Source organism: Gopherus flavomarginatus, chromosome 4, assembly GCF_025201925.1.
Source record: "Gopherus flavomarginatus isolate rGopFla2 chromosome 4, rGopFla2.mat.asm, whole genome shotgun sequence".
Lineage (NCBI taxonomy): Eukaryota > Metazoa > Chordata > Testudines > Testudinidae > Gopherus > Gopherus flavomarginatus.
In genome coordinates, this window is record NC_066620.1 from 215,457,902 (window position 1) to 215,476,878 (window position 18,977).

At 45.1% G+C, this 18,977-nt stretch overlaps 1 protein-coding gene across 8 annotated transcripts in view; it reads left to right on the forward strand.

The window, feature by feature from the left end:
- Window positions 1-18,977, forward strand: part of ASXL2 (ASXL transcriptional regulator 2) — a 245,057-nt gene that overhangs the window by 107,011 nt on the left and 119,069 nt on the right. For 6 of the 8 annotated variants that reach the window (XM_050948704.1, XM_050948702.1, XM_050948706.1 and 3 more), the window contains 2 exons: window positions 4,757-4,919; window positions 5,728-5,823. In XM_050948704.1, the coding sequence (XP_050804661.1) occupies window positions 4,757-4,919; window positions 5,728-5,823 (259 nt within the window). The remainder of the gene's footprint in view (window positions 1-4,756; window positions 4,920-5,727; window positions 5,824-18,977) is intronic. The other 2 variants (XM_050948703.1, XM_050948708.1) reach the window with 1 other exon arrangement.

Sequence of the window (18,977 nt, forward strand, 5' to 3'; positions counted from 1 at the left end):
ATGCCATTTTTAATTACCTTTTATGGTAGATAACACGTTGTTTGCTCAATTGGTTATGAGGAAGAAAAGTGTGTGATCATAGAATATTAGGGTTGGAAGAGACCTCAGGAGGTCATTGTGCAAAGCAGGGCCAACCCCAACTAAATCATCCCAGCCAGGGCTTTGTCACGCCGGGCCTTAAAACCCCCTAAGGATGGAGATTCCACCCCCTCCCTAGGTAACCCATTCCAGTGCTTAACCACCCTCCTAGTGAAATAGTGTTACCTAATATCCTACCTAGACCTCCCTCACTGCAACTTGAGACCACTGCTGCTTCTTCTGTCATCTGCCACCACTGAGAACAGCCGAGCTCCATCCTCTTTGGAACCCCCCTTGTTAAAGTCAAGCTATATCACATCCACCGTTTTCCCCATATCCACAGAGCCAGTTATCTCCTCATAGAAGGCAATCAGGTTAATCAGACATGACTTGCCCTGGGTGAATCCATGTTGACTCTTCCTGATCACCTTCCTCTCCTCTAAGTGCTTCAGAATGGATTCCTTGAGGACCTGCTCCATGATTTTGCTGGTGACTGAAGTGATGGTAATGGGGGACTGAAGTGATGTGGAAAAGAAGGTTGTTCTGTAGTTCGGAGTGCATGCCTGCCCTGAATAGGGCACTTTGGAGAAGGAAAATATAATAGATGGCTGAAAGAGTCTCACTGTGTGTATATTACAGGAAATTATAAACTGACTTGGTGCATAGGAGTTTCTAGAGTAAGATGGGCCCACATCTACCTCATGGGGACTGCTATCTTAAGAAGCAAAGAGCATCCAGATTTTGCACCGGTTGTATAGCGTGTTCTAGATTATTGTGTGGTTGTCATTTTGTGCCCCATGCACAAATGTTTCGTTTTCTCAGAACAGAAGACTTAAAAAGAGAGATTTTGAAAATAGGTAATTTGTAATAGTTTGGCTTGTCTTGCGTGACTGTAAATTATCTATCCTAACCTTACTGATATAATGAAGCTTAAATGAAGGGACACTGTAGTCTGACAGCATGTTGATCGACTTGGCTGCTTTATTCAGGGACAACACAGCTGACCACAATGCAAGGAGAGAGCTAGAAAAGGTGCTCTAAAAATTGCTCACCCCAAACAGACCTGACTAGCGTGCTGCGGCTGGAGGTTGTTTCATTAGGTGGTTGGAATTGAAACAAGCCTCTGTTTTCTTTTTTGACTCAGTGTTGCGACATGGAATATTTGTATATGCCTTGATCATCCAAAATGATCATCCTGCCTGGCAGACTGTTGCTGAAGAGCTTGAAAGATATTGTACCAGCATTTTGGTACTGAGTGAGATGCAACTTGCTGAAGAGGGTCAACTGACTGAGGAGAGTGCTGGGTACACGTTCTCTGCTGAAAGGGATGCCCACCAAAGCAGCCGCATGGCACAGGAGTCAGCTTTGCAATCAGAAAGAATTTTGTGTCTCTTGTTTGGCGATTCTGTCTATCAGTGTAAACAACAGACGGGTGAAACTCCAGCTGCCCCGAGAGGTGGACGCATGCACTGACAATAACTAACTGAGGGTACAGAGCAATTTTATTCTGAACAAAATGATCTGATACAGTTGACTCTCTATGAAGACTACCTCATTACTTTAGGTGACTTCAATGCTTGTGTTGGCTCCGATGATTCTGCATGGCGTGGTGTGCTTGGAAAACATGGCATTAGCAACATGAACAGCAGTGGCCTACTTCTGCTGATGACATAGGTCGAGCACCATCTTATAGAATCATAGGGTTAGAAGGGACCACAAGGGTCAAACACTGTCTTCCGACTCCTTAACAAATGCAAAACAACCTGGGTGCGCCCTCGCTCATATCATTGGCATCTGTGTTGGTCCGACAGTGAGATCTGAGATGTGTACATAACTTAAGTATTATGTAGAGCTGGTTGTTGGACTGATCACCGTATTGTTCAGTCAAAGCCTACTGTCTCTTCAGCTGCAAATGTAAAAAAAAAAATACAGTCATTTAAACAGGTAAATATTGCCCAGCTGAAAGATCTGTCAATCTCAGAATAATTTTCAACACAGCTAATTTCTGGTAACAGTCTGTAATGACGTCTGCCAAATAAGTATCCGTGCGTGACACAATTTATGACACCATTGTGGATTGTAGTGGGTATGTGAAATATTATGCAGAATGGTTTGATAATGATTCTGAAATAGTGAATCACCTTGATGTCAGGTGACAAGTGCTAACCCGCTCTGAGTTGAAAAAGGCCAGATAGAGGGCAGCTTGCAGCATGTTCCAGTGCAAACTCTGCAAAATGCAAAATACGTGGCTTGACCATAAAGCAGATGAACTGCAGGTCCTTGCTGATAAACATGTCCCCAAAAGTTCCTGTCATGTAGTCAAAGCTGCGTATATCTGCCTTGACAGCACTAATGAGTGCTGATGGTGAATCGCTAATCACATATTGCACTGCTGTCCACCAGTGGTGGCGTGAACATTTTAGAAAACTACGTAATAGTTTTACTGTTTCTGATGAGTTGCTAGATATTGTCCACATCTGTTGCACTTGCCGATCCACGCACATGAGCTGAGGTGTTAAAGGCTGTTCAAATAATGAAAGTACCAGAACTCCAGGTCCTGATGCCTTCTCAGTTTTCAAACATAAAAGAAATTTTCATTGATAGTCTTTCTGAATTTTTCTTTCATGTCTGTCTTCAAGAAATCATATCACAACATCTGAAAGATTCCAACATAGTCACTAGCTATAAGCATAAAGGCTCAAAGAGTGACTGTGGTAATTACCATGATATCTCTTTGCTCTCCATGGCTGGCAAGATTCTTGCATGGATCCTCCTGAACTGACTCCTGACCCGAGTCATCAGCAATCTGTCAGTCACAGTGAGGCTTTCATGCTCAGGGAAGCACTACTGATGCAATTTTCATCATTTGACAATTACAGGAAAAATGTTGCAAAAAGATGTTAACAATAATAATAAAAATTCACACCAGAAGAATTATGAAACCTGTTGGAACCAACTAGCGTTCTTGTGTAATCCAGGCCCCTCCCCCCCCCCCCAAAAAAAAAAAAAGGTCATCACTAGAGGGTGATGGGGAGGAACTTTTACAGCCTGTGCCGTAACAGTTGTATGGGTAGGCAGGACTTTGGTCTGCAAGACTGTCATTCTGGTAGCTTTCAGCACAAAAACACAGATGTGCCCACACCACGCGCACACTGTGATAGTCAGTGAATTTGGCATTTGTTTTTACAAGGGACTTAGAGAGCTGCCAGTTCCACTTCGGCGTCAGACTATGTCAGTATATTACTGGTCATTATGGACTTTGATCCAAATCCCACTGAAGTCAGTTGGACACTTTCCATTGACTTCAGTGGGCTTTGGATCAGGCCCTATGTCCTCTTCAATAAAGGAATTTTCTCCCTTACCCAGGCACTTCGCTTTCAACTTAAAACACACTCCTGCCTTGAAGCTTCGAAACCCTGGTTTGGCCTTCACACAATTAATGTTGTTGTTGTTTGTCGTTTTATTTGTATCGGTATTTCATTAGCCCCTTGGAGCTCCAATCATGGACCAGGACCGCATTGCGCTAGGTGCTGAACCAAACACAGAACAGACAGTCAGTCCTGGCTCCTAGGAACTTTCAATCTAAGTATCAGGCAAGAGACAACAAATAGATACAGACCGATGGAAACAAGGAGCCAATAGTGGGCAGTCTGCTAAGCAGTGTTCTTAGCACACCAGCTGCCCAAATCATTGTAAAGTTGGTTTTTAACAGGCATCACTGCAAAAGAGAGCGTGGAGGAGAGATTTAGAGGACGACAATGAGGTGGCTTTGTGGATATTTGAGGCGCTTCTGCCAAGTGTAAGGGCAGCCTGGGAGACTATATGAAAGGTGGTTGTTTAAAAATCAAAGTGGGCAATGCAGGCTGGCATCAGTGTTTGATTGGAGGTGGGAGTTGACATCTGGATAGGTGGGAATAGGGATTTTAAAAAATAGTTCCATGCAACATGATCCCCTCGCCCACTGAAAAAGTGAAAGAATTGTGCTAAATCCCCCATCGTAATCAATTACTTTTTATGGCTCATCCGCTATCCTCCTCTTATAAGTAATCTCTTTGGATGCTAAGCTCATCGGGAAGGGATCATGTTATCTTCCTAGTTGTGTGTAAAGCGCTTTGCACACTTTTGATATATAAATAATAACAAAATGATGAGATTATGTGGTTTCAGTCTGTTGTGCTTGGATAGTGGAGGAAGATTTATTAACCTTCGCTAGGTGCTTTCAAACAGACAAGGAGCGGTGCCTTTCCCGGGGAAGTTCACAATCTAAGGCCAGACATAGTGGTCAGGGAGCAGGAGTACAACACACAAAGAACTTGTTCAAGAGGGGCTTACATCTGGAGAAGGGAGGTGCTGTGCACATGAGCTCAGGAAGGGCAGTGTGAGAGGAAGAACAGAGTTGTACAGGATGACATGTATGTGAGGGATGACATGATGAAAATGACAGGCAAGATGAGTTTAGTGGCAGCATTTTGTATGAGCTGTTATAGGGCAATGTGGTGTGCGAGAAGCCAGAGAAGAGGATGGTCTCTGACGTCACTCTGCTGCATAGAAGAAACCATTGTCAGTGCTTAATAAATAATACTGAAACTCTTTTCCTTTGAGGTTCTTTTGGTTTCCCATGAATTGTATATGGAATTGGCGCAGGTCACATTGACTCTGCCTGTTCTTTCATTTGCAGAAGGATGTTCCAGACGGATTAAAAGAGCTGTCTGATGGCTCAGAAGAGAGCAGTGATGCACAGTCAGACTCTCAAAGCTCACAGAACAGCAGCAGCTGCAGCAGCAGTAGCAGTGATGGTGGCAGTAACAAAGAAAGGAAGAAAAGCAGATGGAAAAGGAAAGGTAATTTGCCCCTTCAGAAGTGACTTTGCCATGTGCTAGGCCTAAAAGTATCTGTAAACAGCACTGAGACTGTTACAGATCACCCGTTGCTTGCTAAAGAAAAAGTACACGAAAAGCATGCTTTCCTTTTTCTTGTTTATGTCTGAACTCACCAGCTGAAGGAATGTTTCCTTCATGTTGTACCATGTTCAGATAGCATTTCCTGGAAAGGCATCTGCACGTAGCAGTTTGTGTTTGGGAACTCCGTGTGAGTCACAGGCTAGTATGTTCTGTTACAAGCCCAGACCATAGCAGATACACATTCTCCCCAGTGCAAGCAGACACCAACCTTTCTCCCCAACCTGTGCATGCTGGAAGACAATGCCTTTAAATTCTGGCCTCACTGGTTGAGACGGGGGAATTCCAGCTGCTGGTGAGCGGTGGTAATGCTGGTGAGTAGTGGTGGTGCTGAAAATCTGGGGCTGAAAATTGTCCTGCTTACCAGTCCGAAAAGCATTTGGACTGGTCCTGCTGCAGTGTTAAGGGTGCTGAAAGCCATTGAACTAAACTATAAACCCTGTGTTATGGTGGAATCCTCTTCAAGCCGGGGGTGCAGCAGCACCCCCCACACACCTCGTTCCAGCACCTATGTGCAGTGTTTTTCTGTCTTTCCAAGTCCCATGATACTGGACCCTATTTAAACCTTGGACATTGCCTAATTTATGATGTGTGCAATGTTTTGTTGAATATTGATTTATGTACCTCGTCAGTAATTACACACAAATTAAAGAAAACTTAATTGTCCCTTGATTGTCATTTTCTCTCCCAGCAAAGTCTGAGAAATCATTGGAGTCCAGTGCTGCTGGTGATATCACAAGCAATTCCTGTTTCCACTGTCAAGAGCAGCTACAATGGCTCAATGAAGGTAAGTGGAGGAAATATCATGTTTCACTATCTGTTTTCTCCTAAACCTGATATTTTCTCCACATCATGGAGCCATTGCAGCTCCTAGAGTGTACTGAAATATGCCATGTCATGGAATCATAAGCAGCAGAGACTGGATATTGTGGTAGTGTCTAGAGCTCTCATCCAGGCTGAGGCTCCAGTACAAGCATTTGGTAAATGATACTCTATGCCCCAATGAGTCTGCATCTAAAAATGGGAGGTGGGAGGATGGAAGGGTAGGACGGGGTAAGAAAAAAATAGAATTTTTTAGCTCAGAAGAACTTTGTGTGCAGTTCTCAGGCAATCAGCATTCTGATCACAGCTCTCCACCTGCCTAGTCTGTTCAGGCAAGCTGGTCCTACTTAGTCGTGTGGACCATGTGTTACTCTTGAGTCTGTGCTATTTCCCCAAATAATGCTGCCTCTCAGTTTTCTTTGTCCAAGCTAAGTGAAATGCACAAAAATAACCAATGAGATTTAAAAAAAAAAAATGTAATTTTAAATAAGAAAGAAGGTGTTAGTAACAGAGGTAAGGGTTATTTTTGAAAGACGGCTTTTCATCTGTCTCTTTTTAAATAGTTTTTGGTTCCATTTGCTGTTCATATGCAACACATCATTTTCCCCTCCTTCCTTTTCTTTCTTCACTCCCATGTTATGCACCCGTATTTTACAATATTCTTTTCTCATCCTACCATATGTGATTGCATTCTAGACACTGAATGCACTGTGCCATATCTGGATTCTGTTCCTTTCATAAAAGTTCTTCAGCCTTAGTCCCAGACTTGTTTCATGTACAGTGTTTTCTCAAGCGCTGATGTGCTGAAACATGTGCCTTACATATTCTTAGAAAGAAATGGGTCAGCAAAAGTGACCAGTTTGTGGAAGAACTATAGTAACTAGTTTCAGTGTAAATGCAATGGCTGATGTTTTTTGCCAGCTATTTTTTATCTGCTGTTGAATCATTTTGAGAGGTATTGTCTGGATCTTCAGCAAAGGGGTTATGTGTATATCAGTTTTGTTATATTAAAGGCCATGGGACTCAGTTCATTCCAGAAAATACAGTTCTGTGGCCAGTGGTTTTAATGAGGTACAGAGGGCATAACTTCATTTCAACATAGCTATACTAAGGAGTGTGTGTGTGTTGTGATAATTGGGCCTACAGATTTACCCTAATTGTGCGCTCAATTGTAAAAAGTATATAAAAGTTCATAAAATATTACAGTAACCTATAACAAATGTTGATGGGAAAAGTTTTCAGTAATAAATGTTATAAACAGATGAAAGAAAACCATACAGAGAAGCAAAAAAGGCCATTTTAATATACCTCAAGGACAATGTTACAGTCATGTATGTTAAAAACAAAAACTGTGGAACCAGAAATTAATGAACCAGAATTGATGTGTTGGATATTAGGCCTAATGGGTGGACAAAATATAATGCAAGCATGGGCTATTCCATCCATCACTCCCTTTTTGGGTCTTAAAAGAAAGACATTTCAGGGCGGTGGGCGGGCAGATATGGAAGAATAGACGGAGGCTAATGGAGCGAGCTTCACCATCCCGGTTGCCACACCCACCATTTCCTGCGACCCCAGATTTTCTTCATCCTAATCCTGAGGGATGTCCTGACCAGACCGGGCCGGAGAGAGGGATCTAGATAACATTGCCACCTCTACTGGCTCCATCTGAATCCCAGACGCCACCTGGGATGAAGTGGGACACCAGTTATTGGGCTTAATACAGGGATAACTGGATGGAATTTAATGTCTGTGTTCTAGAGGAGGTCAGACTAGATAATTGAATGGTCTCTACTGCCCTTAAAAATACACAAATCTTAAACAAGGAAGCTAAGTTTAGTGCCCAGAATAAGGTTACCAAGACTCAAAGAAAACCTCTATTTTAAGATATCTAATCCTTGCTTCAAGGGAGGAGCAATTTTGCCACCTAATGTAATGTTTCTTCAGCCTAGGCATACTGTGACACTGAGGCCAGTGATAAAAGACAACACTTAGTTCCCACCCTGAAGCATAAAATTTAATTGCTTGGGCTTCACAAGAAACTTTCCTAGTGGAAATTAAACTTTTCCATAGTTGTACAACACAGGGATTTTGCACCTTCCCCTGAAGCATCTGGGTGTTGCCACTGTCATAGACAGGATATCAGACTGACTGGACCACTGGCTGGTTTGAACCAGTGTGGCTGTTCCTGAGCTGCCTGCTGCCTGCTCTAGTTAGTGCACCTCCTACTGGACTGTTTGAAACACCCAGGATGAAGTAGCTAGTGACTTGTTCCTTCAGAATTTACCCAGAACAGGGCACTCATCATTTCTGCTACTTCATGTCCCTCAGAGGAACCCAGCTAAATCTATTGACAGGTAGAGAATATAGGATTTATTTGGCTCCTAGTGTGAATGGGACTGAGGTGATACCTTTTCCCATCACTTCTGAAAATCAGATCCTCAACTTCCAGCACTTCCAGTCTAGAAAGAGACTGTGCTTTCACTGAGAGGCTAAGGCCACCATCAACATTCATTGTCCCAAGGGCATCGAAACACACACAAGTGACTTCTCATCTTTCCTTGACTAAGATAATTTCCATGCTCATTTTTCCTTTACCCCATAACACCAGTCATCAAGGCCCATCTTGAGAGGATTCCTTAGATGACCAGGACAAATAGAACTAGTTCCTAGTGGTACACATAAGACTACATCTTATGCTGTCCCGCATCTTCCAAGTGCAAATTAGAGTTATCTTTAGATCCTCTTTATGTTACCACCAGCTCTGTGGTAATTATTATTCTTCCTAGCTTTTTATCTGGATCTGGTCTGTTATGGTCTTAGGAAAGGTAACAGCAGCCAAACTCCAGTTAGCACAAATTAAACTTTTTGATCTGGTTGCACTAGGACTTTCTTCTGTAACCCAAAATCTAAACTGAAGGAAAGTACCATGAGCAGAAGCAAGCTATGAAGAATAATTTATACTGCAGCCTATGACTGCAAAATCATAGCTGTACTTTGAAATGCTTCTAGGCACTGGATGTGGCTAGAAAGCAGTCAAGAAGATGCAGAGTATCTAAGGCAATGGGTATTTTACACTCATAATAAAACAGAAGTGTGATCTCTACAGTTTTAGTATGAAGCAGCTTCAAAGTTCCCCCTGTCCCTGATATAATTTGCAGAACTAGAATGTTATGAAATGGTTTACTCTGTTCTGTAGAAACGTAGTGTCTGTTACAAAAGTCTCCCATTTTAGCCATGCTGTGGTTTTAACAGCCAAACTCGTGAGTATGTTGAAAGAATATTTTTTTATATAATTTTATTCATGTATTTTAACAACTTTGTTCTGAATCCTCTTGTTCCAGAGCTGTCTGAACTTCATGTAACTCTTGGTAAATCTCCACATTTAAACATAGCAGCTCCTACAGCATTTTGTTTGAAATAATGCTACCCAAAAACTTAATCTTCATCCGTGCATAGCTTGTATACTGCATGTGTTAGGTACTCCTTGTAGATTGGGCCCAAGTAGCGCACTATATGTGGGGGGTGAGGGGCGGAGAGGAGTCAGATCAGTGAGCTAGTTCCTATACTGTATAAATATGTTGCTTTGACCATGTCACCCCTCTCTTTGAATCTCTCCACTGACTTCCCCTTCTCTATTGCATCAAACAAAAGCTGCTTGTATTCACTTTCAAGGACCTTCACCGTCAATCCCCAGACTACCTGTCATCTCTTGTTTGCTATCGAGCTGTCAGTGGGCTCACTTCAAATCAGTTTATGATGCAAGTCTCCATTGCCCATATGTTAATTTTACAAACAAGCATCTTCATGCTTTCTCCCATGCTGCCCCACCATGCCTGGGGAGATACTCACCTTACACATCCACAAAGTTGCCTCTTTATCCACTTTCAGATCTTTCCTCAAAACTCTCCTTTGGTGTGATGCAGATTTAAAAAAAAAAGTGACAATGGCTAGGCTGCTGCTGTGCTGAGACCACTTCCCATCATATTGACCGATGCTGTCTGTCATCTGTACTCCCTTGTCTTTGTGTTCATCTGTTGCTTCTTGTCCCTTACTTAGCACTCTGAGGCAGGGAGCATCTTTTTGTTCTATGTTTATAGAGCTCCTTGCACAATGGGTTCCTGGTCCATAACTGGGTCAGAAAAGACCAGTTTGTCATGCATTTTCAACTCCAGTGTTTCACGGACCTGCTTATTTCTTCATTCCCACTAACAGCTCATTGAATCTCTTCTTACATCTCTCCAATAATGTTGCAGTTCTATCACTCCAGAAGACTAAGTTACCAGCTAGAGGTGCCGTGTCTACCATAAGAAACTTTTCCTAAAATTTCAATAAATTGCTACCACGAGTTTAGCTCCAGCAAGTGCAGCATTGTGATAGGAGCCCAAGTCTAAACACGGCTCCAGGCAGATGCTGGTATTTTAGGCACCGTGTAAATGAACATTCTCCAGAGTGACTCTATACAATGCAATGGTTAAATAGCTTCCTGGAGACCTGTTTACAGGTGGGTTCCTACCATTGCTACCACTAGTGTGAACAAAGCAAAGGAGACTAGCATCCAAAGAAAAGCTGAGGTCTGCGGCCTCCAGATGGAGGCAGAGAGTGACTGTCAGGCATTGCATTTTGGTGAATTTCTGGGTCTGAGGGACAGTGGGCTTTTTTTAAAGGAATCAATCAAGGGTCCATTTTATTTTCCTTCCTTCCTTTTCTTCTCCTTGCCCCCATTGATAGTTCAACTCCAGATCACAGCCAAAAAGGGCTATGGAGAGTGTGTATGTGTAAGGGGTATCTGTCTTTCCTCTTTACCCATAGCATTCTTTTCTGACCCAATTCGCATGTAAATTGTTCTGAGTATCTGTGTTTGAAGGATTGTTGGGTTGGTTGGTATGTTTTCTGTGTGTTGTTTTTTGAAAAAAGAGGAATGGGAATCATGATAGAGTAGCAAAGCAAGCCAGCAATTGGTAAAAGCTTGCCCTCCTTTTGTAAAGCATGGTACCTCCTAACAGAGAGTTGACTAAATCTGTGCCAAGAGGTGTCAAGCTAGCTCCATATCAAAGTAACTGTGTTGGAGATGTGGGCTTGCTTCTGATGTACAGTTGTATTGCTTCATCCTGCCAGAATGGCAATTCAGGAACAACTTCAGGATTCAGTTGCATAGACCAAGGGTGGCCAGACATGTGGCAATCTAGACTGTCCCCCTACTATGTGTGTACGCAGATGGGGTTAGAAGAAGCTGCAGCTTTCATCGCCCTTTTCCTGATAAATCAAGGTAGCCTTGATGTCATCCATGAAGTCCTGTGTTAACCATACCCTGGCTAGAAGATAAAATGTGGAAATGATAATCAGCTAGTTGGGGTAAGTGCTGAATAAACAGAAAGGAAAGGCTAAGTAAAGAGGTGACTAGGACTTCACGCTAGGATTCTTAAGGGTGTCTCATTCCCCACTGAAGGGCATGGTGTAAAACTGACTCTTGAGAGATTATATTGCAAACTCTTTTCTGCATAGGTTTTGTTATACTACATATCTGACCTTTCCGTATGTTAATTTACTTTATCAACCTCCATCAAGCTTCAGACGTCTGACTCATTGACAGGTTGGTAATGTAAAAGGTGACCGGCTAAGTATCTTTTTTCTTCAATTGGGTTTGTGCCCCCTCTTGCTTCTTTCTGATTGATAAAGAAAGACTAAAAGTATGATTGGGGTTTCCTTTAAAACTTTCCTGCTTGTTGTCAACCCCTAGAGCAAGGTTCTCAATCTTTTACATCCCATTACAGCCTTTAACATGGCCAGACCGCTGTGGGTGTCTCCTGCTATTTAGCAATATGGAAAGGACAGGGTGGTCAAAGCTCTCAGACTGAGAACATGCCTCTAGAGACATCAGCAAGGTCAACTGTGGTCTTTCCTGGTGTTTCTGGAAGGCCTGTCTTGCAGGCTGTTGATAGTTAAGTTACCACTTCAGTTAAGGCACAAGAGGTAAGGGCTGCTCAACTGCTTAACTTTCACTCTCTTGTGGTGTTCCTATTTCGTTAGTTTTCCAGGATTCTATCAGATCTTGATCACTTCTTCTGGGAACTTGGGAGGAAGTGATTGTGATCTGATAGAATTCAAGATCCTATGGAAAGGAGAAATAGTAGGCAAGATCTCATGGAAAGACCAATTAGGAAGAAAAGGAGTCGAAGGGGTCAAGAAGATCTAATATTAGAGGCTCAACATCAAGTTATTCTGATGTGGAGGAAAGATGATAAGCACAGGAGGCCAATATGGCTGCACAAGGAGCTTTTTAGCTATCTAAAACCCCAAAGGGATAAATAGAGGAAATAGAAGGAGGAGCACGTCACGAAGGATTTATACATGGGAAATGCATGAACATGTTGGGACCAAGCCAGGAAAGCCAAGGCAAGAAATGAAATACAACTGGCAAGAAGTGTTAGAGGCAACAAGGAGTTCTCCAAATATGTCAGACAAAAAGGAAAGACCAGGGATAGCGTGGGCCTGCTGCTCAATGGAGAAGGTGAGCTGGTAATAGGAGATAAGAAGGCAGAAATGCTCAGTGCTTCCTTTGCTTCAATCTTCACACACAAAATAAAGTGACCAGACAACTAGTGAAGTTACTATAGACATCAAAGGGAAAGAAATGCAGTTTGGGTTAAGTAAAGAACATGTCAGATCGTCTGCTTATTTGAATGAATTCAGGTCAGCAGGGCCTGATGCTATGTAGCCCAGGGTGCTGAAGGAATTTGCTGAAGAAATCTCAGCACTACCAGCAATATTATTTGCAAACTCCTGGATGACAGGTGAGGTCCTGGAAGACTGAAGAAGGGCTGACGTAGAGCCCATCTTTAACAAGAGGGGAAAGGGGGAGCTGGGAAGCTATCGAAGCCAGGCTGACTGGTCTATACCTGGGAAGCTGGTAGAGCCATGTATAAAACATTCCATCTGCAAATACCGGGAGGATGGAGGGGTGATCACTAGTAGCCAGCATGGCTTCACCAAGAACAAGTGACACCAAACCAGCTGGATTTCCTTCTCTGACAACGTCACTGGTTTGGTACACAAGGAATGTGGTGGACATAAAAAGATGGAGAAAAGTTGTTCTCTTTTGCCACATAGGGCAGAATAAGAGGCAATGGGTTCCAACTACAAGATAGCAGATTTAGATTAAATCTCAGGAAAAAGTCCTAACTGTAAGAACAGTAGGACAATGGAATAAACTACTTACAGAAGTTGTGGAATCTCCTTCTTTGGAGGTTTTCAAAAAAAGAGGCTGGAGCCATCTGTCTTGGATGGTTTAGACACAACAAATCCTCTATCTTGGCAGGGGTTTAGTCTAAATGACCCTTGTAGCTCCTCCTAACCCTATGATGTTAAAGTACGTTACACTACAGCCCACTTTATTTTTGGCAGTGTGTAGGCAGGAAACCTCTCAGACTTAATATGTATAAAGAAGCAAAAAAAGGGAACAAGCCGCGTTCCCTATAAACTGTGCAGGCATGTGGCCGTGCAGCAGTCTTTTATATACCACACGTCACAAACTGTGCCGCTTCCCAACTGCCTCCCATGACCCCTCACAGAAGTGCTTTGATCTCTGCAAAGAGACTCCAGGAAGAATGGAAACCCTGTTGCTCTGTACTGAGGCAGCTAGAACCAAGCCTGATTCTGTCTGAGCTGTGCCTACCCCCATGTTGTCTTGGCACAGGTATGGGAGACCTGCCAAGTAGTGGCGTTGATCCTGCCTCCAGGGTGCCTCTTGTTCCTTTGGGCTGGCCCACCCCTGCTCCAACAGGCTCTTCCCTCCCCGCTGTGTTCCCCACTGGCACTCAGGCTTCCATGATTTGTCTGCAGTGTGTGATGCCAAGAGCTCCTTATTTCTAAGCTGGGTGAGGACTGGATCTTCCTTATTCTGCTGGGGCTGCTTTTGTGTTCTGGGCCAGTGCCAGCTGGGGGAATGGGCTGCCCGTGGGTGGGGGGGCAGGGTGCAGTGTCAGCGGAAGAGCAAGTCCTGTCCGCACGGGCAGGGGGCTTGGAATGATATCAGCCAGAGGATTAGGCCCTGGTGGGCGTGACAGGGTTTGGTGTCAGCCAGGGAAGTGAATCCTGTGGGTGTGTGGGGCTGGCTATGGTATCAGCAGAGTGGGCCCCAGGGGGGTGACTGGGTATGGTGTCAGCTGTGGGACTGGACCCTGGGGTGGTGTGGGGATAGCTGGATGTGGGAACAGACCCGGGGGTGGTGTGGGGTTGCGGCGTATGGTGTCAGCCAGAGGAAGAGACCCTGGGGTGGTGTGGGGTAGCTGGGTATGGTGTCAGCCATGGGAACGGACCCTGGGGTGGTGTGGGGATAGCTGGGTATGGTGTCAGCCAGGGGAACGGACCCTGGGGGTGTGTGGGGTCGCTGGGTGTGATTGTCAGCCAGGGGAAGGGACCCTGGGGGTGTGTGGGGTCACTGGATGTGGTGTCAGCCAGGGGAACAGGCCCTAGGGGATGTGGCTGGATACGGTGATACTTGGAGGTGTTGGCTGGGCACACTGTTAGACAGGGAGGAGGGCCATTGGGTGAGTATGGGGGTGGTTAAGTTCAGCCAGGCAAGTGGGCCATGTGGGGTGGCAAGGTAGGGTGTTGGCTAAAGGCCCTGGAGACTCTCTCTCTCTCTCTGTCCCCAGGGTAGGTCCTTGGGTATGTAAGGGGGCTGCGTTGGACAACAGTTCCCTGTGGTGGAAATGTTTGGGGCCTTGTTTTTTGGGGGCTCTCCCTCCTCCTTCGCTTAGCCAGGATACGCTCAGTCCTGTCTGGGGTGGGATGGGGGGTGAGCTCAGGTGTTATGAGAAAGTCAGACAGTGATCCTGATCCCAGAGAGTCTTATTAACATTTCTCTACACCGCCCCCCCACCTATCTTTCTGCAGCCCAGAAGTGGACGTACGGGGGCCTGGACACCAGCGTCTAGCCTAGTTCCCTTCGTAGTTTGTGTGCCCTCCCGTAGAGATTTTCTTCTCTGTGAATGCATACAATGACAGCAATGCAGCTTGGAGTTAGTTCAGGGTAAGAAGACTTAACAAAAAGAAATTGGATGATGACATACTGCAGCATCTTCACTAAACTGCAAGCCCCGTTCTGCTACTGTGATGCTTCCTTCCCCTTCCAAAAGAGTCCAGCATCTGCAGACTAATGTGGTGGAAATTTATAAAGTAAACATAAGAATGGCCATGCTGGGTAGGACCAAGGGCTTGTCTACACTACGAAATTAGGTCGAATTTATTAAAGTTGACCAGTAGCCTCCGATTTTACAAATCGATGGTGTGTCCCCCCACTATGCACATTCCATCGGTGGAGCGCATCCCCACTGCCGTGGGTAGCATCAGCTCACAGAGTGATGCACTGTGGGCAGCTATCCCACAGTTCCTGCTGCCGATTGGAATTCTGGGTTAGGCTCCCAATGCCTGATGGGACAAAAACATTTCCATGAGGTGTTTTGGGTACATATCATCAGCCTCCCATGATGCACTTGGCTCCTCCCTTCCTCCCTCCCTGAAAGCAATGGCAAACAATCATTTTCACTCCTAAGCCTGGGTTACTCGTTTGGACACCATAGCACAGTAAGCACTGGATCCCGCTCAGTTGTACTCCGTTGATGTGAGCGTCACAAACACCTCGCGCATTGCCCTCCGGTATTTGCAGAGCCCAGCCAGGAGCAGCCATGCAGAAAGAATGTGATGCCGTGCAGATAGCAGTGCTGGAAGCCGTGGAATGGTGCAATTCGCACCTACTGGCAGCCGTGCTTGTTGACACAGTGGAGTGCCGCTTCTTGGCCAGGTAAACAAGCACAGACTGGTGGGACTGCATCATGATGTAGGTATGGGATGAGTCCCAGTGGCTGCATAACTTTCGAATGCATAAGACCATTTCATGGAACTTTGCAAATTGCTTTCCTCAGCCCTGATGCACAGAAATACCAAAATAAGACCTACTCTACCAGTTGAGAAGAGCGTGACGATCGCTCGCAACGCCAGATTGCTACCGGTCAGTTGGGAATCAGTTTGGAGTCGGTAAATCTACCGTGGGGGGCTGCTGTGATCCAAGTAGCCAGGGCAATCCATTCACTTCTGCCAAGAAGGGTAGTGACTCTGGGAGACGTGCAGGACATAGTGGATGGCTTTGCCATGATGGGATTCCCTAACTGGTGGGGCGATAGGTGGAAGACACATTCCTATCTTGGCACTGGACCACCTTGCCAAAGAGTACGTAAACCGCAGGGGCTACTTCTCAATGGTGTTGCAAGCGCTAGTGGATCACAGGCATCGTTTCACCGACATCAGCGTGGGATGGTCGGGAAAGGTACGTGACGCGCACATCTTTAGGAACTCTGGACTCTTCAGAAAGCTGCAAGAAAGAACTTTCTTCCCGACCAGAAAATTACCATTGGTGATGTTGAAATGCCAATAGTTATTCTTGGAGACCCAGCCTACTCCTTGTTCCTGTGGCTCATGAAGGTGTACACAGGCAGCCTGGACGGCAGCAAGGAGCAGTTCAACCACAGGCTGAGCAGGTGCAGAATGGTAGTGGTATGCCCCTTTTGGACATTAAAGGGGCGCTGGCACAGCTTACTCACTAGGTTAGACCTCAGCGAAAGCAATATTCCTATTGTTGTTGCTGCTTTCTGTGTTCTACATAATATCTGTGAAAGTCAGGGGGGGAAGTTGAGGCTGATCGCCTGGCTGACAATGATGAGCAGCCAGACACCAGGGCAATAAGACGAGCACATCAAGGTGCACTGCATCTCCAAGAGGCTTTGAAAACCAGTTTCCTTAATGATCCAACACTGATGTGACAGTTCTGTGTGTTGTTCCTTACCAGCTTGCCCCCTTCTTCGCATGTACTGCCCTGTAAACTAACCCCCCACCAACCACTGTGTGCACAGTGAATAAAGAGCCTCTTGTCCTCATTTCATGCATTTTTATTATGCTAACAAACACTGAACAGAGACTGCAATGAATAGCAATGATACCCAGATAAGGGCCTGATAACACAGGGAGGGAGGGGCAAGGACACAGCTTATTACAGTTGCACTGCCTAGCAATCAAAGCTGTGGGAGCGAGAGCTTTCTGCTCCATGAACCATCCCCTGGAGTTGAGTTCAAGGGCTAACGGAGCTCTTGTCTCTTCTCCTCCCACCCTTCCCTGCATTCTAGGACATCTGGGAGAGGAGGATATAGAACTTGGTGAGGAAGGAAGCTGGTTCATCATTGGGTGCACTGGGACTCTAAGGTCTAGCTGCCTTTCCTGCACCTCAACCTGTTTGCTCCCCAATAAGCTGCAATATCTCCTCTTGCGTGTTACGCTCTTCTTCCCTGCCCTCTTGGTTGATGCACATGCTCTCTGAGAGTGTGAGCCTCCATGCATGCAGCTGGGCCCTGTCAGCCTCAGAGGAATGCATCAAATCACAGAACATGTCTTCCCTTGTCCGCTTTTTTCACCTTCTAATCTGGGACAGCCTTTGTGCTGGAGTGGAGGAGGCACCCAGAGAAAATGTTGCTGCTGCAAGGAAAACATACATTGTTGAAAACAAAAGGTTAACTGTTGCAATGAATGAAAGAATTCACAGCAGTAAATACATTCCCTGAGGTACTCAGCCAGCCAACAAGGTACAACACATGGCAGAGCGCTGGGCAGCAGATTTCAGTTTGCAGGCAGGAATGGCAAGTGCAGACGAAAGGATAGACGGTGTGAGGACACACCAGGGGACACTTTTTAGTGTGGAACTCTTGGAACATAAATAGGCTTTTCTGGGGAACAACCTTTGTGTGGCTGCACTGGCTGCCACTGTGTCCCTATTGTTTACCTCAAATTAAACATTAACCACAATTGCATTTAACCCCTGTAGTGTTGTTACAAGTGTGCACTCACCAGAGATGCCTTCCCCGCCATCACAGTCCCACACCAGTGAGTCTTGGGTGGGGATTGGCTCCAGAGTTAGGAAAAGGTCCTGGCTGTTGGGGAGAATGGATCCTCCACTTGCCTGCTGCGCATTCTCCTCCTCCGTCCTCATCAACAATGTCCTCCTTGTTGTTGCCTGTGGCTGCCTGGATCCCTTGGGAGGTAGCTACGGAGAGTGTTGAGGTACTGGTGGGGTCCTTGTGATGGTATCTTTCCCCAATTTGAACCTTAAGAGTCCAAAAATTGGGGTACCAGCATGAATTCCTCTAAGCTCAATTACCAGCTTAGAACCTGTAGCACTGCTACCAATCAGGAATTCCAGTGCCTGGTACACTCTGGTCCCCCCAAAACCTTCCCTGGGGATCCCAAAGACCTGGACCCCCTGGATCTTAACACAAGGAAAGTAAACTCTTTCCTTCAGCAGTGCCTTTCCTAGGCTTCCCTCCCTGGGTTACCCTGGAAGATTACTGCGATTCAAACCCCTTGAATCTTAAAACAGGGAGGGATGTTCCTTCCCCCCTCCCCTTCTCCCTCACCCAGAGGCAATACAGATTCAAGCTCCATGAACCTAAAACAAAGGGATTCCACCCCTCTCCCCTCCCTTCTCTTTCTTCCGTATTAAGTACAGACTCAATTCCCTTGAGCCTCAACAAGGGGGAAAAAAAATCATACAGATCTAAAAAACAAAACTTTTAATAAAAAGAAAAGAGAATAAAGAAAATCACTGTAAATTCAAGATGGAATATTACAGGGTCTTTCAGCTTATAGAAACTGGAGAAAAAGCCTCCTCCAACAGAAATACAATTTAAAATACTTTCAGCCAAATACACATTAGAACTCTACCAGCCAGATACACATTTGCAAATAAAGAAAAAAAACAATTAAAAGACTATAACCGCCTTCCTTACTAAATACTTACTATTCTGCATATATAAGAGACTGTAGCAGGGAGATTGGCAAGAAACCTGGTTGCATGTCTAGTCCCTTCCAGGACTCAGAGAACAAAACCAAACCCAAAAACACAAACAAAGGTTTCCCTCCACCAAGGTTTGAAAGTATCTTGTCTCCTGATTGGTCCTCTGGTCAGATGTTGCAGGTCACTGTTAACCCTTTACAGGTGAAAGGGACATTAACCCTTAGCTATCTGTTTATGACAGTCCTCGCCTAGAATCTCATGCAGCTGCTCATAGAAAT